We start from the raw sequence: 26,135 nt of genomic DNA on the forward strand, positions 1-26,135 counted from the left end.
TATCAGCTTTATTACCAGTTGTATCCAGCTCAGTCCAGTTGAACCTGTTTCCATGTTCATTTTAGTGTGGCTGATTTCCATTTAAAGGAAAGGTCGTGCTCTTGGGAGTATTAAAACTGGGTGGTCATTATAAGCATGCTTTGTTCGAACGAAGTTACTCAGGCAGTAAGTACACTTTGTTATTTGATCCATTAGATATACCGATTCTTCAAAAATAAAAGTTAGTATGAGATTTTGACGTATTTTTAAACTTTCCCTTACTATAATTGCTATGTCCTTTAATTTTTCTTGCAGTTTAGTTGTTTAATAAAAATGATAATCTACAGACCACCTTTATTCTAACATGTTCAACTTGTATCCCGCTCTATAGGATCTTCAATTTTAATAAGTCATATACTGTAATGTTAAAATCTGCCAGTGTGCTGGTTCTAAGAGGGAACAATATATTGAAGTTAACTTTGTTGTTGATAGGGCAGATGAAAGTCAAAATGCTGAATTTTTGTGCTTTTATGTAAACTCACATTGCAATGTTTAAGTACAGGAAATACATCAACTATCTATTCACCGCCTTCCACACCACCATGCAGGGTTCCAAAACACTCCATCCCATTTTGTCTGTGACTCCTCTACATTTGGCCTTCTACGATGTTACAATGAAGAGGATATCTTGTTTCTTGTAAAATGCTTTTCATCATTAATATCCTCCAGTGCTGAAGACACCACAGGTGGAACATTAACTTATCTGTTTTCTCAACAGATGTTGCCTGACCTCTCGAGTGTTGATTCAAATGTTCCGCACTCCAAAAAGTCATCCCATCAGCCATAACTCCCTGGAGCCTGAAAAATCTGAATTTGTTAAGTTTAATGGTCACAAGTGTTGCTACCATTTATAGCAAGCTTTCCAGTCTCCACTATAGACCCGTTCATCATCTGGTATCAAATCAGTATTGCTTGGAGCCTCCGCTGCTCCTTTTTAAAATCGCAGCCTGGCAGAGATGGGAAAATCCCATTTTCAAATTGCTCCTGGCTCCCAGGTAATGCAAAAGGTATGAAATGAAATTAATGAAGTCTGATTGAAGATTGAAGTCTGTTTTGGATAAGGGTCTAGACTTCATAAACAAATTCAAGGAATTCTAGTCAATGGAAATCCGTCAGAAACAATATTAGTTATAATCAACTGAAGGTGTTGGCTATCCTTAGAGATGCATTGTACAGAGCTGCCAGGGGGATCAATTTATCATTTAACACTTAAGGATTCTACATTTAGATATAGTAAAACTATACATCCAAATTTATAATTCAGGTGGCACTTCATAATCTCACACTTTCATTCAACTATTGCACTTTATCATTTTACAATTCTGAGAAAGGACGAAAGCCAATATTTTACACTGTTGCTTAAAGGTAATTTAACTTTCCTGAACTAGATACAACATATGTTTCAACAATCCACATTTATTTAGTGTCAAATCGACAACATTAAAATAGCTGACAAAAATAAGACATTTAAAAATAATAATGGGCAAATCTCAGTTATTTATGTACAAATCAGACAGCAAGTTCAGGGAATTAAGGAAAATGCCATGAGGTGTGAATCTGCAAACCATCCTAATTTGTCAATTGACCTCTCTGATACAGAAAGGGAATCAAATTTTACATTTTAAATGTTTTTCTTCTCTCTCTGCAAACAACCTTTCTTGGCCTTTTTATTTCTCTGTGCCCGATTTGCCATTTGAATTCACCCGGTCTTCTTTATTGTTTTTCCTCAATAGTTAAATTGCATTGGTTAAGAGAAACTGTTGGGTGCATCAGTCACTAAGTTCCCAGATGCTTAAGTGCCACTGGCATATAGTTAGAAACTCACTGTTCCAGCAGGTCAAGCACACAAAAAATGAAGCCAAGGGTACAGATCTAACTAGTGCCATATGCAAGTAGATACCCCACTCCAATAAGATCAGGTCCAACTCATTTTTAAATTGAAATGTCAATTTCCCTCCTTATTTCTCATTCCGGAACTGATTTGACTCTAATCTGCCCTTTTCCATCATACCTTTGTTTCTTTTAATTTTTAAATCTCATTGGTTAAGGAGCTGGACGATTGACCCAAAAATGTGAAATTCAAATTGAAATCAAATTATTCCACATTGGTTTATGTTCTTTTACATAGTGTGAACATGCCAACTATTAAAACATTATTGGACTATATCATTAGGCGTGTTTGGAGACACATTCATAGTCATGTAATAACCTGTGTTGCATTCTGTGATAGAGAAACTCATTTTTATTCTGTAATATAAACCCATTTAAAGTATGGTGTATTTGAGAGAAAGATTGCCATTTGATATGAAATTCAAGGTGAATTATAGTTTTGCTTATAAATAACTTTTGCAAAAACAAAAATTAGAAACGTTTCACCTCACAGACATTGGTTCTTCAAAATAATGTCTAAAAGAAAATGTGGGGGAGTGTTTTCTGTTGGAAAATCACACCCAATTTCCATCAAAGAAAATATGGAATATTCAATTGTCATGCACCCCAAAAATCTTCCAGATCTACTGCCACTCGTGGGTCCAACATTCAGGGTCTCCTGCCCTTCACAGAAGCTATAATGATGGTAGTTATAGGAAAAGTTATTTTCCTCCAATCGTTTTAATTGGGACAGCATAAACTTAAAAGAAAAGTCAACATCAACTTGAAGGCATTTTACTCAAACTGGTTCAGATTGTGAAAGAGTTAATTTGCAACAGAAAACACTCTCGATGATTGCATTGTGATTGATGTATGACAGCATAGCACAGAAACTCAAAATAGTGCACAGCATCCAATTAGGAAAATGTGCAAACCACATTTTTGAACATGTAATGCAAGCACTCCATAGTTATATACACAGGATAGAACTGTACCTGAGGTGTACCTTGTAGAATTTCATCAAACAGATTCCTAGGCTCCCTAAACTGTCCATGCGTAGCAGATTGTTAAGCAGAAAAACACAAGACAATATACGGTAACACAAATGAGTAGAGACCAAATATAAAAATGTCAAACTTCCATTCAAATTTCTAAAAACCTGATGAGATTGTCAAAAGTCTCATGGGTTTGGTACAACTGTGCACTTAATACAAATTTCAATCGGTTGCTGAAAATGCAAAAATTGTTATTTTCACAAAATTAGAAGATGAACAGTTTATAGATTGACATTCTTTTAAAGTGTGCATATTTTCAAAATAGTATTAACGATTCTGCGGGCTTAAACAATGATAGGAATAGACACTCCCATTTATCAATCTTGCTCTATTACGAATGGTTAAGTGATGCAGATTAACCAAAGTGACTGAGAATTTTACTTGGGAATCACAGAATTGTACTGAGTACCTGTTTTCAGCACATGGAACAAGTGACTTCAAGGAATAACGAGGTGAACTATATCATTCTGGATAACAATATTATTACAATAGTAAAACTCACGAAAGTTTTCTGCTGCTTACAAATTCCGACTCAAAACGTTTAGTTTCTACCCATCAGATCACTCTAATTCCACCTGGCTTGTCAGGACGAATCAGTCACTCAAGAAAAAAAAACTACGATATCACCGTGATACATCACACTAAAATAGAATAATTTCTCACTCTTTGTCCAGATTCTGCTGCTCCAGCTGCCATTGCAGCAGCTTTGGCTTTTTCTGCTTCATCATATGTAGGCAGGGAGGTGGCAACACTGTATGGGGGTGGCACTGGCATAAGGTCACTCTGGAGATCAGATTCTGTTGAATGAGAAGACAGGGACAAAAATTAGTTTAAGTCTTGGTCTTGGGAGATGAGAACAAAATAAAAATCTGTTTGTAATTTACTTTGTAATGAATTGTGTTAATGACACCAAAATTTGATTATTCCAATATTGAAAATTGTTACAAGAATGGAAATCAGAAGCACATTCTTTTCACTCGTTATTACTACGGAGGAACAATGACTTCCGGTGACGGCATGTAGATCGAGGTCACACATCAGGTGTCTCCTGCTAGAGCAGTGTTTTCAAACTTTTTTTTGCCCAGGACCCATTTTTACCAACTGGCCATCCTGCGGGACCCACGCCGGCTGACCTTCGCGACCCACGTCAGCCGACCTTCCCTACCGCCATTTTCTCTCACCTTTAATGCGAGAGGTGAGCCTCGGTTTATATTCTATAGTATAGAGTAGCGAAGAATGAGCAATTACCTAATTGAAACAGGCATTATTCTCTCTGGAATCTACCGAGCAGATGCAGAATGTACATTTTCGTCAGATGAGTGGTTTACAGGGCAGCACGGTGGCCTAGTGGTTAGCATAACCGCCTCACGGCGCTGAGGTCCCAGGTTCGATCCCGGTTCTGGGTCACTGTCCGTGTGGAGTTTGCACATTCTCCCCGTGTCTGCGTGGGTTTCGCCCCCACAACCCAAAAATGTGCAGAGTAGGTGGATTGGCCACGCTAAATTGCCCCTTAATTAGAAAAAATAATTGGCTAATCTAAATTTATAAAAAAAAAAGAAAAAAAAAAGATGAGTGGTTTACAGCTGGGTATGTAGTCTGCAAATTATAATGCGATGATTTTAAACATAGATGAGCAGGAATTATTTAACTCAAGTACTGTGAATCTTTTTAATCTGTAAAATTCACTATCAAAGAGAGTTCTGCAGGCTCAGCCATTAAGCATATTCGAGACAGATGCAGGAAGACTGAATTGAATTTTTTTTAAAAATCTTCTCCTGATCTTCGCTGACGTCAGGAGGAGGCAGTGTTTCTCTTTGGGCACCAGGCATGCGCACTGATGAGCAGACACGCATGCCTGCATTTTTAAAGCCAGTCGCGCCCATCACTTGTAAAGCCGCTCGCAGCCTGCATTTTTAAAAGTCGGCATGCTGAAACCGTTGCGCCTGAACTCCCGCAATCGAAAACGGCGTGATGGATGGCTCCGGGACTCTCCCGGCACCCACGCGTGATCCACTTGCAGGTTGCAACCCCCACTTTGAAAATGATTGTGCTAGAGTCTCTGTTTTTTAGACTTTTATGCCCGGTTTCAGGGGTAATTTGTGGATATGGTGGTGTGGGAAGTTGCAAGGAAGACGGGAAATATCAAAGCCCCAGAAGAAGGGTGCTGGAAAGAAAAGGGCAAGCAAAGGTCCGTCGGCGACTGAGGCCGAGAATCCTGCAGCAAGAAAGATGGCGGGGTCTGGGTCTCCGGGTGAGGCCGCTCCCCTCACGGTGGAAACTCTAACCAAGGTGATTTTGGTGGAGTTTGAGAGGCTATTTGCCAAGCATATGGAGGTGCTTCGGAGGGAGAGGATGAGTTTGATGAAAGAATGGGTGGAGGAGTCGCTTGCCTCAGTAAATTCGGCAGTGATGAAGACGTAATTCGAGAAGTGGGTGCAAGGAGATAAGTTGAAGGATGTGGAGGAATCATTGTCGCAACACAGTGAAAAGTTCACCTCGATGGCTCCGAGCTAAGGTGGAGGACCTGGATCACAGGTCAAGGCGGCAAAACCTGAGAAGCGTGGGCCTGCCCAAGGGGGTGGAGAGCCCGAGACCGACCGAGTACTTTTCTAAGATGCTTTTGGAATGGATGGGTGAGGGGGAATATCCCTCCCGCTAAGAGTTGGACAGAGCACATTGGTCACTCAGGCCAAAGACTAAAACGAAGGAGCCACCAAGGGCGGTTTTGGTCTGCGTTCACGGCTACTACATGTAGAAGGTTTTGAGATGGGCGAAACAGAGAACAGATGTGAAGTGGGAAGGTATTGGTATACAAATATACCAGGATGTGACGGCAGAGCTGGCAAGGTGGGCAGCCTTTGGACGGGTGAAGGCGGCATTGCAGCGGAATGAGATTTGGAGTGGTCTATCCTGCGAAGCTGAGAGTAACTCACTACTTAAGGGAGCGGCTGCGGTCATTGGAGCCTGGTCGAAAAGGTTTCTATGGACCTGGGAATGGTGGGGGGAGGGGATCGATATTGGGTGAGGTGTTTGCAAGAGGAAGAGGATGGAGGGATCCCCAGTCAGAATGGTACGTGGAACCAGTGACAAAAGAGAATTTTTGCACACTTGAAGAGTTTAAAAACTGATGTGGTGATGCTGTAGGAGACCCATTTGAGGGCGAAGATTGAGGTGAGGCTTAGGAAGGGCTGGGTGAGTCAGGTGTTTAATTCGGGGTTCGATAGTAGGGCTTGGGGAGGAGGTGGTGATTTTGGTGGGCAAGAGGATAAGATTTCAGATGGTGGCTGACCAGGGGAGCAGGTACGTGATAGTGACGGGTGCGTTGGAATGGTGTGGTGAGAACAACGCTGTTTTGTCATAGTTAAGAGGTCGGAGTACTCGGCAATTGTGATCTCGGATCACCCTCCACATTGGATGGATGTGGTTTTGGAGAAGGGGGCAGCCCAAATGCCGGGATGGGGAGTGGATGTGGGGTTCCTGGCGGATCGGAGTTTCTGTGACAAGATAGGGAAGGTGCTTGAGAAGTAGATGGGGTTCAATTGCACAGGGGAGGTCTCACGGTTGGTGGTCTGGGAGGCTCTGAAAGCGGTGGTGAGGGGGAGGCGATCTCGTTTAAGGCTAAGGTGGATAGGAGAAAAGGGAGGAACAACAATGACTGATAGAGAAGAGATTTTGGAGGTGGATAGGAGGTACGCGGGGGACCTGGACCCAGGTCTACTGGCAAAGAGGAAGGAGTTGCAGGCGAGGTTTGATCTATTGTCCATGGGGAAAGTGGTGGGTTAGTTGAGAGGGGCGAAAGGAGCTTTCTATGAGTACAAGGAGAAGGCAGGGGGTATGTTACCAGGTCAGCTCCGTTATTAGGCTGCGGTGAATGGGATAGTTCGGGTGCGGGACAAGACAAGGGAGTTGGTGGTGGCCCTGGAACAGATTAATAAGATGTTCGAGGAGCTCTATAGGGACTTGTACAAGTCACAGCCCGCTGGAGGATGAGCGGGATACGAGGGAGTTTTTGGGTGGGCGGATGCCACAGGTTGGGGGAGGTGGAGAGGGCAGGGTTGGAGGAAGGAGGTGAAGGTGGCGATTGGGAGGACGAAGGCAGGAAGGTGGGGGGGACCCCGACAGGGTCCCGACAATTTCCAGGTCAAATTTTATAAAAAGGTTTAAGGATAGGCTGGCGCTGTTGATGGTGGGAATGTTTAAGGATGCGATGGTGTCTTGCTGCAAACGATGGGTCAGGCCTCCATCTCACTGTTGCTAAAGAAAGACAAGGATCTGCTGAACGTAGACGGCAATATATTGGCAAAGGTGTTGGTGTTAAGGTTGGAGGGGTGCCTTTCGAAGGTGATTGGGGAGGACCAGACGGGGTTAGTAAAAGGGAAGGCTGATGTCCTCGAATGTGGGGAGGCTGTGGTGCTTTCTCGAAAGTGGTGGTGACATTGGATGCGGAGAAGGTGTTTGACAGGGTGGAGTGGAGTTGTTTGATGGCGGTATTGGAGAAATTTGGGGTTGGGTGGATGCAGCCGCTATATAAGGAACTGGTGGCGAGCATGTGCACCAATAGTATGAACATAGGGTATTTTGCTTTGCACTGAGGTACGTGCCACAAATGTCCCATGTCCCCCGCCCCCTTCTGTTTGCATCGTCTATAGAGCCCTTGGCCATTGCGGTGAGGAGCTTGGGGTTGTTGAAGGGGATAGTGAGGGGGGTGGTGGAACATAGGACGTAATTGTATGTAGATAACCTGTTGCTGCGTATTCCGGAGCCGAGCTCGCCGGTGGGGCGTATACTGCGGTTGCTCCAGAGATTTGGAACGTTTTCAGGATAAAACTGAATTTAGGGAAAAGTAAGTGCTTGGTGATCTCCCCTCCAGGAGTGGGATGAAAATTTAGCCTTGTGGCATATCGTTTTAGGTAGCTGGGGGTGCAGATGGCCCAGAATTGGGCAGGGCTTCCGAAGTTTAATTTCACTAGTTTGGTCGGGAGGCTGATTTGCTGAGGTGGGACTATCTCCCTCTGTCATTGGCGGGCCGAGTGCATGCAGTAAAGATGAATGTTTTGCCGCAATTCCTGTTCTCATTTCAATGCCCGAGAGTCTTTTTGCACATGGTGTTTTTTAGGGGCGTGAACAGGCTGATCTTGTTTCTTTGGGCGGGGAAGGTGGCTAGGATTAGGAAGGTGATACTTCAGAAGGGGCGGCAGGGTTAGGCCTCCCAAACTTGATGCATTATTATTGGGCAGTAAATGCAGAGAAGGTTCGGGGACAGAGCAGGGAGGGGGGCCTTTGTGGGTGAGCATGGAGACGGGATCGGCAGTGGGTCGGGGTTGCACCATTGAATAAGGGGAATCATGGGTTTGAGCCGGGGAGGATGGATGTAAGGTTCTGGGGGCGGAATTCTCCACTCGCGCGATAAATCTGGAAGGCCGTCGTGAACTCGGCTGAGTTTCACGACGGCCTCAGAGGCCGCTTCTCTCACCTTATTCACCCCCACCCGGGGGGCTAGGAGCGGCACTCCGTAACTCTCGGCCGCCGGGCCTTGACGCTTGCGTCACGACGGCTGATGGCTCAAACCCGCGCATGCGCGGTTGCAGTCTTCCCCTCCGCTGCCCCGCAAGACGTGGCGCCTTGATCTTGCGAGGCGGCGGAGGGGAAAGAGTGCGTCGCTTTGAGACGCCGGCCCAACGATTGGTGGGCACCGATCGCGGGCCAGTCCCCTCCCGAGCACGGCCGTGGTGCTCACTCCCCTCTCCGCCCCCCCACAAGCCTCAAACCAGCATTTGGCGCCCATGTTCACGACGGCAGTGACCAGGTGTGGTTGCCGCCGTCGTGAACCGGTCGGGAACGGCAGGCCGCTCGGCCCATCCGGGCCGGAGAATTGCCGGTCGCCGTGAAAAACGGCGAGCGGCAATTCTTCCAAGCGGGAGGTGGGAAAATCGTGGGGGGCACCGGGGAAGGGGGCTTGTCGCGATTCTCCCACCCGGCGTGGGGAGTGGAGAATTCCGCCCTGGGTATCAGAAGAGAGGGGAATTAAGGAAATGAAGGACCCGTTTCTGGGAGGGTGGCTTGCTTGTTTGGAGGAGTTGGGTGAGAAGTTTGGGCTGGCGTAGAGCGAAAGTTTCAGGTATATGCAGGTGTGGAACTTTGTGAGGAAGGTCTTCCCAACATTCCTGATAGTGCCTCCTTGTTACTGGAGGTAGTGCTGTCAGCGGGCGGTTGGGGGCTGTCTCTGCAATTTACAGGAGGATTTTGGAGGAGGTCAGGGTGTTCATGGAGGAGGTTAAGTGGGAGTGGTGAGTGGTGCTGGAGGAGGGTCTGTGGTGCGAGGTGCTGCGGAGGGCAAATGACTCAACTTTGTGTGCGAGGCTAGGGCTGAAACAGTTGAAGGTAGTGTACAGGACGCACTTTACAAAGTCTAGGATGAAGGGGTGGAAGGGGTGTGAATGATGTGGGAGGGGGCACTGTGAATCATGTACATATGATTTGGTCCTGCCTGAAGCTGCAGAGGTTTTGGAGGGCAGCGTTCAGCACCATTTCAGGGATTCTGCATGTGGACGTGCCGCTCAGTCCCTTAGAAGCCATATTCAGAGTGTGGGGCCGGGTGAACTGCAGGGGGGTGTGGGGACAGATGTTTTAGCCTTTGCCTTGCTGAGTGCTCGTAGGTGGGTCTTGTTGGGGTGGAGGTCAGCTTCGCCACCCTGTGCCTTGGCGGGGTGGGGGACCGGTTGGAGTTCCTGACCCTGGAGAGGGTGAAATTTGCTCTAAGGGGCCGAGTGATGGGTTCTACATTGTTGGTGTTTGTTTATCATGCATTTTCGGGAGTTGGTTACCATTGACTGTTGAGGCGGGGGATTTGTGGGGTTGTTGTGAATATTAAAATTGTTGAAAATGTTTTGATTAAAAATCTTTCAAAAAAATTAACTATGAAGGATCTCCTACCCACCGTGGCCATGTGCAAATGTATATCAGCTTCCTCGGATGCAGTTCAAGTTCCTTTAGGGACAGGGGAGAGTGAGAGTGAGAGTGAGAGTGAGAGTGAGAGTGAGAGTGGGGAGAGTGAGAGTGAGAGTGGGGGGAGAGTGAGAGTGAGAGTGGGGGAGAGTGAGAGTGAGAGTGGGGGAGAGTGAGAGTGAGAGTGGGGGAGAGTGAGAGTGAGAGTGGGGGAGAGTGAGAGTGAGAGTGGGGGAGAGTGAGAGTGGGGGAGAGTGAGAGTGAGAGTGGGGGAGAGTGGGGGAGAGTGAGTGAGAGTGAGTGAGAGAGAGTGAGAGAGAGTGAGAGAGAGTGAGAGAGAGAGTGAGAGAGGGGGAGAGTGGGGGAGAGTGGGGGAGAGTGGGGGAGAGTGGGGGAGAGTGGGGGAGAGTGGGGGAGAGTGGGGGAGAGTGAGTGAGAGAGAGTGAGAGAGAGTGAGAGAGAGTGAGAGAGAGGGAGAGAGAGGGAGAGAGGGGAGAGGGGGAGAGTGGGGAGAGTGGGGGAGAGTGGGGGAGAGTGGGGGAGAGTGGGGGAGAGTGGGGGAGAGTGGGGGAGAGAGGGCGAGAGAGGGCGAGAGTGGGGGAGAGTGGGGGTGAGGGAGTGAGAGAGAGAGAGAGAGAGAGAGAGAGAGAGAGGAGAGAGATGAGAGAGAGAGAGAGAGAGGAGAGGAGAGAGAGAGAGAGAGAGAGAGAGACTGCGTGAGCGCACCCAACTGGTTTCCATCCTGGTTTGTTGAAAGAGACCAAGTCTTTTTCTGTCCTTTTAGTTCAGAAAATACCAACATCTTGTTTCCTAAATTTGCACAATAACAGTGCAAGGTATTTGTGCTTCAGAGAGGCTTTTTTTCATTGCTGCACCATGTGTCTGCGTCTGGAACTCGTTGGTTTAAACCACATACAATTACAGAGCAAAGTTGCAGCCTGCTGTTTCAACAATGAGTCACAGGCCCCAGCCTTAGAAAAGTGCCAATCTTGCACTAACAAGCAAAACTGCCAATTTGGGTGAAACACAGGTTTCTATGAGCATACAAATCAGCAGAGAAGCAAATGGAGGAAAAGAAACAGGAGTGAGTGAGAAAGCATCAGCATATAAAGGATTAGGTGGAGAAAGAAAAATCAGGAAACAGAAGCAGGAGAAGAGAGCCTTGACAGTTAAACAGGCAAACAGGAATGAAAAGAGGCAAAGGGAAGTCAAGAGACAACAGCAGGAGATAGACGTGGAAAGAAGGAAAGAAAGTCAGAAGGAAAAGAGGAAGTTAATAGGAAAAAATATCTAAACAGAGATATAAAGAAAGGAAAGGAACACATTTGCGTGAGACACAAACAAGTGGAAGTTGGGAGAGACTTCCGGTGGTGGGGATGTGCCGAGCAGTCGCATGCAAGGTGTCTGTTCAACTAGGGCCTCCAACCCAAATCCTTTCGGCCCAAAAATCAGTCACTAAGCAAACCCCCTTAAACATCGAAAATCCGAGGAAATGCCCTCAAACCACCAAAAGACAACAAGAACCGTAAGAGCCATGATGGGGTGAAGATCAAGGCCTTAGACACAAGCAGCGAGGCAGAGCAAAACATGGCGGATCGAGGGGAACCGAGGCAACAGCCAGCCCTCCCGCCGACATGGCAATGGATGGAGCTCTTGACACAAGAGCTTCTAAAACCTAGGGACTCCATTAAGGAGGACCTCATGGTGACTGAAATTGGACGGTAGCAGACACCTTGGCTCCCTTCAAGGAGGCGCTGGAGGGGACAGAATGTCGATTGGAGTCACAGAAGGCAATGGTGCGGGAATTAAAGAAGTCAGCCACTGACCAGAGGGATGGGATCACCTCGCTTGAAGCAGAGGTGGCAAGGATGGCGGCGGTCCAGGGAGCGCTCAAGGGAAAAGTGGATGACCAGGAGAACAGGTCTCGCCACGAGAACCTTAGGATCGTTGGGGCTGCCATAAGACTACGTGGCTCAGATGTTGGAAAAGCTGGCCAGTGGAGAAAACTTCCCGAAGCCCACCGATATAGACAGGGCCCACAGGTCGCTCCAGCACAGGCCCAAGGCAGGGGAACCACCGTGGGTGATTAATCGCCAAGCTCCATTGATTCCAAGACGAGGAGCGGATCCTGAACTGGACAAGGACCATGTGGTCCTGCAAATGGTAAGGACATACAATTTGAATACACCAAGACATTGGGGCTGACCTGGCCGAGTTCAATGGAGCCAAGACAGCTCTAATCAGGAGCAAGGTGCGGTTTGGGATGCTGTACCTGGCCATACTCTAGGTGAGGTATGGAAATAGTGAATACTACTTCACCATGCCTGGAGAAGGAGAGAAGTTAATCCCGGGAAATCAGCAACAGTAATGGACACATATGGACCATTGATCATGATAGCGCTTTTGTTTCCGAAGGGGCAATTTAGCGTGGCCAATCCACCTAGCTTTCACATATTTTGGTTGTGGGGGCAAAACCTACGCAAACACGGAGAAAGTGAAAACTCCACAGGGACAGTGACCCACAGCCAAGATCAAACCTGGGACCTCGACACCGTGAGGCCGCAGTGCTAACCCACTGTGCTGCCCCTATCAGCGAGGTTCTTAACAATAGTTAACATATACAGTACCCCATAATTCACAACAATGCTTTGTTTAAAAATCGGTCCATCAAAAACTCAGTCTTTCTGGTGGCTTCCACCTCCTCGTAGAGTGGCTCAACTCTTCCAACTGGGGTACTTATGTTGGGGTACTTCCTGTAGACACTGGCGCCCCAGATCTCTCTTCTGGAACGGAGGCTTCAACCTCCTCGGTTTCAGTTGAAACAATACTCTTGCTGGTCACAGTTGATTGGCAATCTCATTTCCTGGGCAGCCAACAACACCGCCAGCTAGCAACAATTAATCAGGCTGTAACATTAGCTCCCTGGGATGCTTCTCGCCCACACAGATGGTCCATATGTTTCCTTAAATTCCGGTCCTGTACACTCACTTCACAAGATAAATGGTCCTGTCTTGGCTGCAACCCTGATTGGGCCATTCCTGTAATTCCTCACAAACTGGATCATCTATTTCAAAAGATCTTGCACCTTTAGTTGAATCATAACTCTTTTGGTTGCACTGGTTTTGCCTCTACCCTCCCTGCTACATTTGGGAATACCAGGCTTAGCCAGGTCCTTCACCATCAACCCATCAATAGCTATGCTGGAGATAAAGCTGTGGTTGAATGAGGGGTGGTCCTGCATGCTAAGAGGAACCGAGCTATCATTGTTTCCAAAGACTCAAGTGGCCATTTCTTTAAGCTGGTCTTGAAATGAAAGATTGGACTGCTCATTCAGCAAGCCCATTTGATGGATGATATGGTGCAGTTCCGAAGCGTTTTATCCCATTATAAGACGTGAAACTTTGAAATTCTACGCTTGTAAAAGCCGTTCCGTTATCTGGTATGAGTACTTAATTAACCTAAGTCATGAAGCACTGGCAAAGTTTTTTGACATGTCGCATAAATTATTGTGAAACTAATCCGAAATACGTCCAACCATTTGGAGTGGACATCTACCAATAGTAGAAACAATTTCCCCTCAAAAAACAGTCCTACATAATCAATGTGAACTCACACCAATGACCAACCTGGCCATTCCAAGGGTGGAAAGAGGCTGCAGCTGGCACATTTGACTGTAACTGGCACTGATTGCAGTGCTTCATTAATATCTCAATATGGGTGTCAATGCCTGCCCACCAAACATAGCTTCTGGCAAGCATTTCATTCTTGACACACCCAGATGGGCACTATGCAACCCTGCAAGGACCATTTCCTGCCCTTACACTGGGACAATTACTCTTGCTCCCTACTGGATGATGCCATCCTCACAGCTTAGCTCGACTTTCCCAACGTGGTATGGCTTCAGGTCTTCCGAATTCCTCTCATTCTACCAACCTACTAATATCTGGTCTCATCTTTGATAACAGTGGGTCACTCTGGTCCACAATCTTATTTCCTGTGCTGACACTGGCAAAGTGTCTGGAAAATTCAAGATTGCTTGCAGCCCGGGGTTGGAGGTTGCATACTCTCTGGTGGTAGTAGAAGTCTAAGGGCAATCAGCATCGCCTCTGTCCTTGGTCAGTGTTCAAATGTTTATTAATAAGCTAATAAGAGCAATGCCCAGTGCGGAGTCCTGGCCAATGCAATTGGTGGAATAGCTTTGTCCCCCTTGAACAGCCCCAACAGGTGCTGGTGGTTTGTTACAACAAAGAAATGTCTTCCACAGGCAGACTGGTGGAATCTTCTCACAGTACAAAACAGATAGTCTCCCTTTTTCTACCTGTGAATAACCCCCCTCAGTTTCTGACATGTATGCTAAAGGCCTCTCAGACCCATCACCCATTCTGCAAGATAAAACTGCCCCAACTCCATATGGTCAAAATGTACCAGTAGGCAAGATGAATGCAAGAGTTGCTTGACCTTATTAAAAATGCTTCTCTCTGTGGTGCTTTCCAGAATCATCTCTGGTGTTTCTTCAGTAACATGTGTAAAAATGCTTAATGTTGACATATTTGGAAGGAAACACACATAATAATTAACCATCTCCAAGAATTATTTAAGCTCAGAGATGTTCCTTGGGGCCTATGCCTCTTTCATTGCCTGACTTTGTCCTCCATAGGTTGCAGTCCCTGGGCATCCCTATGGTAACTGAGGTAAGCTACTTCTATGACTTGGAAAGTGCCTTTTTCTCTTTTTAGACGAACTCCCGCCTCCTGAAATCTGCTCAGTACTTCATCAAGATTATCCAATGATTGTGTTTCGGTTGCACTAGTAATCAATACGTCATCCAGATACCAGACAATGATGCGCAGCAAGCCCTGTAATAACTTTCTATGGTTCTCTGAGTTATGATTTTTTTTTAAATTTAGAGCACAGTTCTTTTTTCCCCCAATTAAGGGACAATTTAGCGTGACTTCTACCCACCCTGCACATCTTTGGGTTGTGGGGATGAGACCCACGCAGACACGGGGAGAATCTGCAAAGTCCACACAGTAACCTGGTGCCGGGATAAAACAGTTCTTTGAAATATGACACAAGCTGATGAAACATCGAAAGGCTACCGTGTATACTGCTATAATCCTTCATGTGTATTAATAGCCACGTACCCTCTGGAAGCATCATCCAACTGTTGATATGCATGACTCATATCAAATTTCATATACCAATGTCCTCCAGCCGGTCTTGCACATAAATCCTCTATCCCCGGGATAGAATATTTGTCCAGCTTTGCTGCTTGGTTTACTTTTTTCCCCGCAGATGTGGAGTGTCTTATTTGGTTAAGAACAGGTACTATGGGGTCTGCCCATTCAGCGGACTGGACTGGTTAGATGATACCCAGTTCTTCAAGCCTCTCTAGCTGGGACTCAACTTTCTCCAGCAATCCATAGGGCACAGGTCTTGCCTTGAAAATGTTTGGAATGGCTTCTGGGTCTACATGGATTTATGCCTTTGAACCTTTGAGTTTTTTCCCAATTCATCCTGAAAACGTCCTAATACTTCCGGACTACTTCATGCAGGCCCCCTCCTTAATTCTGAAAATTTCCAAGCAGTTGAGTTTGATTTCTTGGAGTCAGTCACAGCCCATTATACTTGATCTTTGGCCAGACACATTGATTAATAGAAGATTAATGGAAGTTGTAAAGATTGCTGTCCATAACAATGTTTTGGTCTTCCCTTTGTAGGTACCAATCTAGCTGCTGTGTTACAGAATTATATAGAATTTACAGTGCAGAAGGAGGCCATTCGGCCCATTGAGTCTGCACCGGCTCCTGGAAAGAGCACCATACCCAAGGTTAACACCTCCACCCTATCCCCATAACCCAGTAACCCCACCCAACACTAAGGGCAATTTTGGACACTAAGGGCAATTTATCATGGCCAATCCACCTAACCTGCACATCTTTGGACTGTGGGAGGAAACCGGAGCACCCAGAGGAAACCCACGCACACACGGGGAGGATGTGCAGACTCCGCACAGACAGTGACCCAAGCCAGAATCGAGCCTGGGACCCTGGAGCTGTTAAGCGATTGTGCTATCCACAATGCTACCGTGCTGCCCCCGCAGAGGCTGAACCTCTTTTCGAAAATACCTGTAGGTCTACTCCCCTACTACGGTAGCAGCCACTCCAGTGTCTTCTTCCATTATTAATGGACTGCATTGACCAGTAAAACCTCTGTAATGGGTACTATCTTGCCTGTCTTCACATTATCAAAAGAACATTCCGATCACTCACAAAAAAAATCTTCAACATTATGCACTGGTGTTGAACTGTTCACTTTATTCGTACGAGGCAGATTCTGCTTACTCTTGCATCTGCACCTCAAATGGCCCTTCTGGTGGCACACAAAGCAGTCTGCTTATTTTAAAAAAAAAATCTTTTTATTGCCATTTTTAAAAGCATTCCGCTTCATTAATCTCTGGGGAATGATTTCCTCCACACCTGCGACACTCTGTACCAATCAGACATTGTTGATTCATTCTCCTGAACGTCTAATTCTACCAGCTTCTGTGTTTGCTTCCCTGTTTAAACTGTCTGCAGCTTCTTGCTCTAATTGGGGGACTGGGCCAGTCTGCATGCTCTGAAGTTGCTGGGCGCCTTCCACAGTGCTCTACTGCTAATGCTATTTCCGCCGCCTTTTTGAAATTAATGGCAATTTCTGTCAGCAATTTCCTCTGTGTGGCCTCATCATTAACTCCACAAATCAATCTACTCTTCAGCACACATGTTGGCCCAAAGTCACAGAGTTCCATAATTTTCCTAAGCCTTGCTACGTAGGTTTTAATGATCTCCCCTTGGGCTCTTCCCGTGGAATTGAATTGGAATCATTGCAAAATCATGGAGGGCTTTTGGATGGCAGTGTCCTTTCACTGAATTAACAGTCTCTGTAAACGAGCTTGCATCGGGTGCGTTTGGGGATGTAATGCTGGGAATCAAATAATAAGTTTGGGTTCTGCATGCACTTAGAATATAGTCTTCTTAGTATTGTTCTTCTCTCTGACACAATTTCTGTGAGTCTGTTTCACCCTGTCCATTATCAGCACCTTTCTTAGCCTTGATCACCACCATTTACATTCCCTTTGTCTTTCTGTCCATGACATCTTTGTCAATCTCCACCTATTGCTGGCCCTCTGTCCGGTTCCACTGCTCCATGTCCCCCAAACAGTATAAATTTGATTTATATTTCCATTTCCAGTCCTCTCTGGCTTTGGCAGAGCAGTCCAAATTTGAAATGTTAGCTCCGTTCTCTCTCCGCAGATGCTGTTAGACCCAAGATTGTCCAGCACTTTTTGTCTGTTTCACATTCCAGCATCTGCAGTAATTTGCTTTTATCATCGCCTTCTTCTTCCTTTCCTCAGCTCAGTTTGCTCTGAAGAAAAACTTAGTTGCTGAACATACCACAACCAATTATCAGCCTAGGCGTTGAAGGGATCCACTCTACCAAATAAAGCATGTCTACAGCTATCTTCTACTGCACAAGCTTGACTTAGAGGACCAGATTCTGAGCTGATGAGGCCAGGTTCTGAGCTGATGATCTCACAAGCACTCTTGCTGCTTTCTTTTAGCTCGGTGCCAAATGTAGTAACTTGGCTCCACCAGTTAGGTACAAACACCCAAATGTTTATTTACGTTTATGCTAGGTAAAGTGTACTGCAGCCACGATGCTGCCATTTTGCCACCTGGATCGAGCTGAATGATTCCCACGCTCGAACTACGGATTGTACAAGCAGGTCACATGACCCTTCAGAGGTTCATCCCTTAGAAGGGGCCTTTGATTACAGTTTCCAACCTTATCCATGCTATTAAAGTCACCTAGTTCCACGTCTGCAACATCGCTCATCTTCGTTCCTGCCTCAGCTCTTCTAGTGCTGAAAATCTCATTGGTGCCTCAGTTACCTCTTCCAACGTGCTCTTAGCCAGTCTCTTATGCTCCATACTTCATAAACTTACACAGCAGAGTCTTGGATGACCTCATGTCCTAACTCGCAACAAGTCCCATTCATTCATCACCTTTGTGCTTGCTGACCTACACTGGGCACCAGGTTACACAATGCCTTGATTTTTAAAATTTCTCCTCATTTTCAATCTTTCATGATCCCGCTCCTCTTGCACATCCCCCTTTATAATTGCTCCACCACTGGTAACCATGCTTGCAGCTAGAAAGACTGCGATCTCTGGTATTCTCTCCCTAAACTTCTCCATCTCTCTTTCCTACTTAAAGCCACTCTTAAAACCCAAATCTTTGTCCAAAATATCTCTATATGACTCAGTATCAAATTTTATTTTAGCATTCTCCTACAAATCACTTCAGAAAGTTTACTATATTAAAGGTGCTACATAAATTCTAGCTATTATTGTTGGGAGAGAGATTAATAGGGCTAACTGAATGCAAAGACAGATGAAATGTGAAATTATGTTAAAAGGAGTTCAGAGGAGATAAACAGGTAGAGGGATTTTCAGGTAGTGAGATGAACAAAGGCATGATGAATAGGAGATAAAATTCATGGATTGAAGTTTGTGTGAATGAATCTACAGCTGGAAACGATTGCATTTGGCAAGATACAGCCATGAACAGATTTGAAGTCAAAAGCGAGGATTTTAAATTGGACTTGGGAGAGAAGAAGGGGTGTTTATAGGTCAGTGAGGGTAGAAGTGATTAATGAATAGTTTTAATGCCAGACAGCATGCAGACTGGAGTTTGGACCAGTTGGAGTTTATGATGGAAGGTCAGTACTGACAGCTTTGGAACCAGAAGTGACAAATGCATGGGCAGGTGTTTTACTGACATGGAGGAGGGACAGTTGGCGAAAGAAAACAGGTGAACAATGCCACAGGAGTTTGAAACCAGCTGTTTTACTCAAGATTTTTCCAGTATGATGCTCAGCTGAAGGGACAATCTAATGCACATTTGCACATGACTTTCTTTAGCCGAAACCAGTAGCTCAAGAAGGAAATGACAACCAGTGTCTCACCCAAGCCACCACATTAGTAAGGAAGCCTAAATGCATGCAAGTGGTTTTGGGTCAAGAAGCGGTGCAGAAGGACAGCAGGGAGTCCTTAAAAACAGATATGGATGCTGACCTCACGCCTTGGGATCACGTTATTGAAAGCCAGCAGAAAAGCAAGTAATAAGCCATCGATTGATTGTTCGGAGACAAAGTTTTGGTATTGGGCAGGAAGGAGCAGGTATTTCTGAATTGGTAGGAATAGGATTATTCAAGACAATCTCAAAGGGCCAGATAATGGAGAGAAGGCATTGAAGAAGGTTGCATGGTCAACTGTGTTAAATGTTGCAGAGGTGTCAAGAGGATGAAGAAATAATTCCACATGATTAGAATCACAAAATATGTGTCATCCCTAACTCTGGTGAGGAGAGTTTTAGGCAGATGGAACGAGGAGAGATGGAGGAAAGTAGAAGAAGTGAATGAGGAAAATAGAAATTAGAGATTAAAAAAAAATAAATTGAACCAATTTCTCCTTTTAAACTGTAAACATTTTGAGAACTAATCAACTGTATGGTTTCCTACCTCACCAGTAATTGCAGTACAGATATGGGCTGGGATTCTCTGATCCGGTGCGGAGACGGCTGTGGCACTTGCATTTGCGGACCCGTGCCGGCTTTCGGCCCCGGAGAAGAACACAGCATTCCGGCGCCGTTCGAGCCCCCTAGGAAGGGGTGAATGCCTGGGCCTGGAGACCCATTGACGCCACTGTCGCTTGTGCCGGTTTTGACACCAGCGTCAACATTTGGCCGGGATTTCGGAGAATCCCGGCTATTGTCTCTCAAGGCCAATTCAAAACTTCTGCTTCAATTCCCCACACTCTTACAAATAGATTAGGGAACAAACAATTCCAAAGTCAACTCAGTCCCAGGAAATTTTGCAGGTGTTCCTCAGTGCAGTTGCCCAGGGTCAACAATCTCCAGTTCCTTCATCAATGATCTTTACTCCATCAAAAAACTAAAGGTGAGGTAATGTGGTGATGATTGCATAGTATTCAATTTCACTTTCAATTGCTCAGATAATGAAGCAGGCTATGGGGGCACATGCAGCAATATGTGGACAACATCCGTGTTGGAATGATGAGTGGCAAGTATCCTTTTGTGTCTTACAAGTGCTAGATAATGATCATTTTCAACAAGACAGAGTCTAACCACCTCTCTTGTACCAATGACATTATTATTGTTGAACCCTCCACCATCTACATTCCAGATGTTACCATTGACCAGAAACTTAACTGGACCAACCTACTATGGCCACAAAAGCAGAATTTGGATATTCCACAGCAATCAATTCAACTCCTGACTTTCCAAAGTCTTTCCATCATCTACAAAGCAAAAACGTCAGGAGTGTAATGGCATGCTCTCCACTTGTCTCAATGAGTGCTACTCCAAAAACACTCAAAAAGCTCGCCACCTGCCATGACAAAGCAACTCTTTGACTGGCACCTCCAATCGCCACTGCAGTAACATGGCTGCAGTGTGTACCATCTACAAGATGCACTCGGGCAACTTGTACCATGTGAACTGCACCAGTTCAAGAAATCAGCTCAGCACCATCTTCTCAAGTGTAACTAAGAATGGACAATAAATGTTGGCCTTGCTAGTAATGCCCACATCCCATGAACGAATTAAAAATAAAAGTAAAGCTATTTCTAAACCTCTGACCTGTGGCTGATGCAGTTGCTCCCATTGTGACACTGCAGTAAGGCGGTGGCGCTGTGTCAGTTTCAGTTGATGTTTCAGGAGACTCTGTGGGAAGGTTTGGCTGTGCCACATCAGATGTTGGTGGAGAATCATCCTCATTATGCAGCTGGTATAACAGAAAAATAGCAAAAATTTAATCAGGACAGTAATTACAACATTTTGAATAAATTCCAAAATGTAAAAGAGGACAATATTAGATTGCTGCCTTGCAATTGATCTCTCAATAACAGTTAGTCACCACCCTCTGGGGAAAGTGGAGCAGAACAAAAGCTCCTATTTTTAGGCTATGGGCAGGTTCACTTTTGCTGTTGTTAACTTTCATGGAATGTATTTAACACATTAATACCACAGTCACAACACAAATATTTTGTAAAAATAGAACCTGGATTTGATCCCAAACATTAAACAGGGAATAAGCTCCTCTTTTAATACATTACCTAACAAAAATTGATTTGCGCTATGATCCCCATTGGTACTTATCAAAGAGGTATGCATGTCCAGTGAACAACTCAAAGGGTCACATGACAAGATTTCACATTTTAAGACTTTTACTGCAATAAACACTCAAGAATTTGGATAATCAGGCATCCTAATTTTGCTAAGACAGTCTCAGTATTTTAGTAAAGGCACAGTCAGGAGTGTGTTGGAATACTCGTCTCTTGCCTGGATGAGTGCAGATCCTCAACACTTGGAAGCTCACCAACATCTAAAGAGAAGCAGCCCGCTTGATTGGCACTCCATCCACCACCTTCAACATTCACTCCCTCCACCACTAATACATAGTGGCAGCAGTGTGCACGATTTACAAGATGCACTGTAGCAACTCACCAAGGCTCCTTTGACAGCACCTTCCAAACCCACAACCTCTGCTGCCTAGAAAGACAAGGGCAAAAGCAGCATAGGATCACCGCCACCTGCAAATTCCCATCCAAGCCTCACACCAACTGGACCTGGAACTATCCTGCCATTTCTTGACTGTCGCTGAGTTGAAGATTTGAAACTCCCTTCCTAACAGCACTGTTGCAGTACCTACACCACATGAACTACAGCGGTTAAAAAGGGAGCTCACAACCACCTTCTCAAGGGATGGGGAATGAATGCTGGACCCACCAATGATGCCCACATTGTGAAAGAGAGAAAATGTGCAGACCAACAGCAGCATGCTCTGGAAAGTGCTAATTGAATCCCCACACACCACTGTAGTCTTGTCCCATCCAGTCATGAACTGAAAGATATGCCATGAACATCCTCCATTCTCAATGACAAGGCTACCACCTCACACAAAGTAGGCAGGAATGAAGCGTTCACAAGCATCTTTAGGCGGAAATGTCAAGTTGATGATCCTTCTCAGACACCTCATGGGTTCCCCATAATCAGAAACCAGTCTTCAGTCAATTCAATTCACTCTACGTGATTTCAAGAAATAGCAGCATGCACTGTATACAGCAAAGGATTTAGGTCCTGATACCATCCTGGCAGCAGTGAAGACATGTGCACTAGAATTAGCCAAATTGTTCTTGTACAGCTCCAGTTTTACAGGTACCGGATAATGAGGAAAATTGTCCAGGTATGTCCAGTCCATTAAAAGCAAACAAGTCAAACACTTCCAAATGCCATTCTAATCAGCTAAAGATCAACCACCTGCAAACTGATGGAGGGAATTGTCAAAAATGAATATTCACGTGCACATACTCACCAATACTTAGATTAATAGTTCCACCAGGACCACAGCTCCAGCCCACATTACAAGCTTAGTCTAAATACGGATGAAAAAAAAAAACAGAATACGGCAAGATTGACTACTCTTAATATCAAGGCAGCAGTGTGGCATAAAGGAGCCCTCAAAAAATAGAAGATTGGGGACCAGGGAGAACCTCTCCAGTAGCTGGAGTCGTACCTTGCAAAAGAAAGATGTTGGTAGTTATTGGAGGTCACTCATATCAGCCTCAGGATATCACTGCATGGTTTCCTCAAAGTAGATCCTTTCACACAGCAGTTTCATCAATGACACCCTTCCATTATCGGTCAGAAGTGGGAATATTCACTGATGAATGCAGAGTTTTCAGCTCAATTCACACTTCCACAAATAATGCAATAGTCCATACCCACATCCAGCAAGACTTGTACCACACTCATACTTAAGCTGATAAGTGGCAAGTAACATTATTACTCAAGTGCTCAACAATAATCATCTCCAACAAGTGGGTCCCAAAAGTACCGTGGGCGGGATTCTCCGACCCCTGCTGGGTCAGAGAATCGCCCAGGGCCGGTGTCAATCCCACCCCCGCCGTGTCCCGAATTCTCCGCTCCCCCCCCCCCCCCCCCCCCCCCCCCCCCCGGAGATTTGGCAGGGGCGGGTATCGCGCCATGCCGGTTGGCGGGCCCCCCCGCGGCAATTCTCCGGGCCGCGATGGGCCGAAGTCCCGCCGCTGACAAGCCTCTCCCGCCGGCGTGGATTAAACCACCTACCTTACCGGCGGAAGCAGGCGGCGTGGGTGGGCGCCAGGGTCCTGGGGGGGGGGGGGGGAGAATCTGACCGCGAGGAGTGTCCCCACAGTGGCCTGGCCCGCAATCGGAACCCACCGATCGCCGGGCGGGCCTGTGCCGTGGGGGCACTCTTTTTCTTCTGCCTTCACCATGGTGGAGGCGGAAGAGACCCCCTCCCCTGCGCATGCGCCAGTATGACATCAGCAGCCGCTGACGCTCCAGCGCATGCGCGGACTTACGCCGGCCGGCGAAGTCCTTTCGGCCCCAGCTGGCATGGCGCCAAAGGCCGTTCATGCCAGCCGGCGGAGTGGGAACCACTCCGGCACGGGCCTAGCCCCTCTATGTGAGGGCTTGGACCCTAAAGGTGCGGACACTTCCGCACTTTTGGGGCAGCCCGATGCCGGAGTGGTTCACGCCACTCCAACACGCCGGGACCCCACGCCCCGCCGGGTAGGGGAGAATCCCGGCCTTTGTTTTTACAGTTAAATGACAAAACCATAATGAGTTTATTACCATCAACATCCCAAGGGTCACCTGGCCAGGAACTCAACTGGACTAGCCACATAAATGTTTGGCTTTGAGAGCATGCCAGAGGCTGGATATTGTATGGCAAATGGATTAACTCCTACATCCCAAAGCCTCTCCAACACTGATAAAGGACAAGTAAAAAGTGTGGTGGAATATTTTCCACTTGCTTGGATGGTCACAGACAGCACCCTAGAAGCTACATGAAGCAAAAAGCAGTCTGCTTGACTGACACCCCATCCACCAGCTTCGACATTCATTACCTCCAGCACGATAGTTGCAGTTTTGAGAGTCTATGGCCAGAATTTTCCGCCCGTTCCCGCCGGCAAGATCTTCCAATTCCACCAACGATAGGTTTCCAGTGACGGTAACAGGACAGGAGATTCCGCCGCTGCCGTCCGATGGCAGGCCACCTCCACGAATCACACCACAGAGCAAGCGCAGAAAATCCCACCCTAAAAGGTGCACTGCAGGCATACCATCACTGTTCAACATCCAGGGTAGCAGGTAGACAGGAACACAATCACTCGCCAAGTCAGACAGCATCCTGCTTTGGACATATATCACGGTTCCTTCTTCATAAAATGAAATGAAAATGCTTATCGTCACAAATAGACTTCAAAATTGTTATTGTGAAAAGCCCCTAGTCGCCACATTCCGGCGCCTGTTCGGGGAGGCTGGTATGGGATCAAAATCCTGGAACTTTCAGGAATTTACCACAAGGGCTCCAGTGGTTCAAGAATAAGGTCTACCACCATCATCTTCTCAAGGACAAACAAAGCAGAATGGGCAATAAATGCCAACTTTATAAACTACGTTCATATCCCAAGAACATCTTTCAATAATACCCACCAGAAAGAGAGAAATTAATATTTTAAAATTTGTTTAATAGAAAACACTCCAGCCTCCATGTAAGCAAAACAATAGAAGCTGATGATTGTTATGTGAATAACAAAGTTGTTTCACTGTTTACCTACATTGTATTGTGGACCACTTTAGTGGACCAGTGCTAAGCAATTTAACGTATTGCCCAACATATTACCCATTCCAGCTGAATACTGTTTCAAATCATCCCATGTTCAAGCGCTCATCAACGAACAAATATCTTTAGAGAGACCCTGAGCTAACACACTGAACAATAAACCCATTTGCTGAGAAGTCTATTGGTAAATGTGTCCACATTCCAAAGTCTATTTTATATATTTTTGAAGAAATATTCCATGTGATAAATCTGGCAGTCATCTTGCTGATCACCTCACACTTTCCATGAAGCTGTATTGGTAGGACTTAGTAACAAAAAGGGAGCTATCACATTACCGGTAGTGTAGGCCCCCAGTCAGCAAGAGATAGAAGGGCAGATATGTTGGCAATTCTTTGCGAACAATGAACAATAAGAACAATCGGGTAATAATAGTAGGGGATTTCAACTTCTTCATAGATTCATATAATTTGTTTTTTTTTTAGAATTTACAGTGCAGAAGGAGGCCACTCGGCCCATCGAGTCTGCACCGGCTCTTGGAAAGAGCACCCTACCCGAGGTCAACACCTCCACCCTATCCCCATATCACAGTAATCCCACCCAACACTGATGGCAATTTTGGACACTAAGGGCAATTTATCATGGCCAATCCACCTAACCTGCACATCTTTGGACTGTGGGAGGAAACCGGAGCACCCGGAGGAAACCCACGCAGACACGGGGAAGAGGTGCAGATTCCGTACAGACAGTGACCCAAGCCGGAATTGAACATGGGACCCTGGAGCTGTGAAGCAATTGTGCTATCCAGAATGCTACCGTGCTGCCCCAGTATCTTCAGTATTAACTTTGATAGTCAAAGTGCGAGAGGCTTTGAGGGGGTGGAATTCTTAAAATGCATCCAGGAGAGCTTTTTATGTCAATATGTAGAAAGTCCGACAAGGGAGGTGCTGGATCTAGCTTTCGGAAACAAATGCCGGGAAAGTGGATGAAGTTTCAGTGGGGGAACATTTTGGAAACGGTGACCATAACTCAGTACAATGTAAGGTAGTTGTGGAAAGAGACAAAGATGGACTGGAAATTAAGGTTCTTAATTGGGGGAAGGACCAATTTTAATAAAATAAGACAGAATCTGTCCAAGGTTAACTGAGAGCAGCCACTTATAGGAAAACCTACATCAGAGCAGCAGGATTCATTCGAAAAGGAAGCAGAGAGATCACAGGGCCAACATGTTCCCATGAGAGTGAAGGGTGGGAGCAATAAGTCCAGAGAACCCTGGATGTCAAGGGAAATCCAGGGTTGCATAAGGAAATAAAAGGAGGCTTATGGCAGATACAGAGGGCTCAAAACAACAGAAGCACTAGCGGAATATAGAAAGGAATTAGGAGAGTGAAGGGGAATGAAAAAGCGCTTGCGGGTAAAATAAAAGGAAAATGTAAGGTGTTTTATAAGTACATTAAAGGCAGGAGGTTGACCAGGGTAAGAGTAGGGTCCAT

General features: G+C 45.9%; 1 protein-coding gene across 2 annotated transcripts in view; it reads right to left on the minus strand.

The window, feature by feature from the left end:
* Nucleotides 1–26,135, minus strand: part of ndfip2 (Nedd4 family interacting protein 2) — a 100,977-nt gene that overhangs the window by 43,566 nt on the left and 31,276 nt on the right. The window contains exons 2-4 of one of the 2 annotated variants that reach the window (XM_038817702.1): nucleotides 20,613–20,757; nucleotides 3,627–3,760; nucleotides 2,904–2,954 (exon numbers count right to left, since the gene is read on the minus strand). In XM_038817702.1, coding sequence (XP_038673630.1) covers nucleotides 2,904–2,954; nucleotides 3,627–3,760; nucleotides 20,613–20,757 — 330 coding nt within the window. The remainder of the gene's footprint in view (nucleotides 1–2,903; nucleotides 2,955–3,626; nucleotides 3,761–20,612; nucleotides 20,758–26,135) is intronic. The other variant, XM_038817703.1, reaches the window with a different exon arrangement.

Source organism: Scyliorhinus canicula, chromosome 14 (assembly GCF_902713615.1).
Source record: "Scyliorhinus canicula chromosome 14, sScyCan1.1, whole genome shotgun sequence".
Taxonomy (NCBI): Eukaryota; Metazoa; Chordata; class Chondrichthyes; order Carcharhiniformes; family Scyliorhinidae; genus Scyliorhinus; species Scyliorhinus canicula.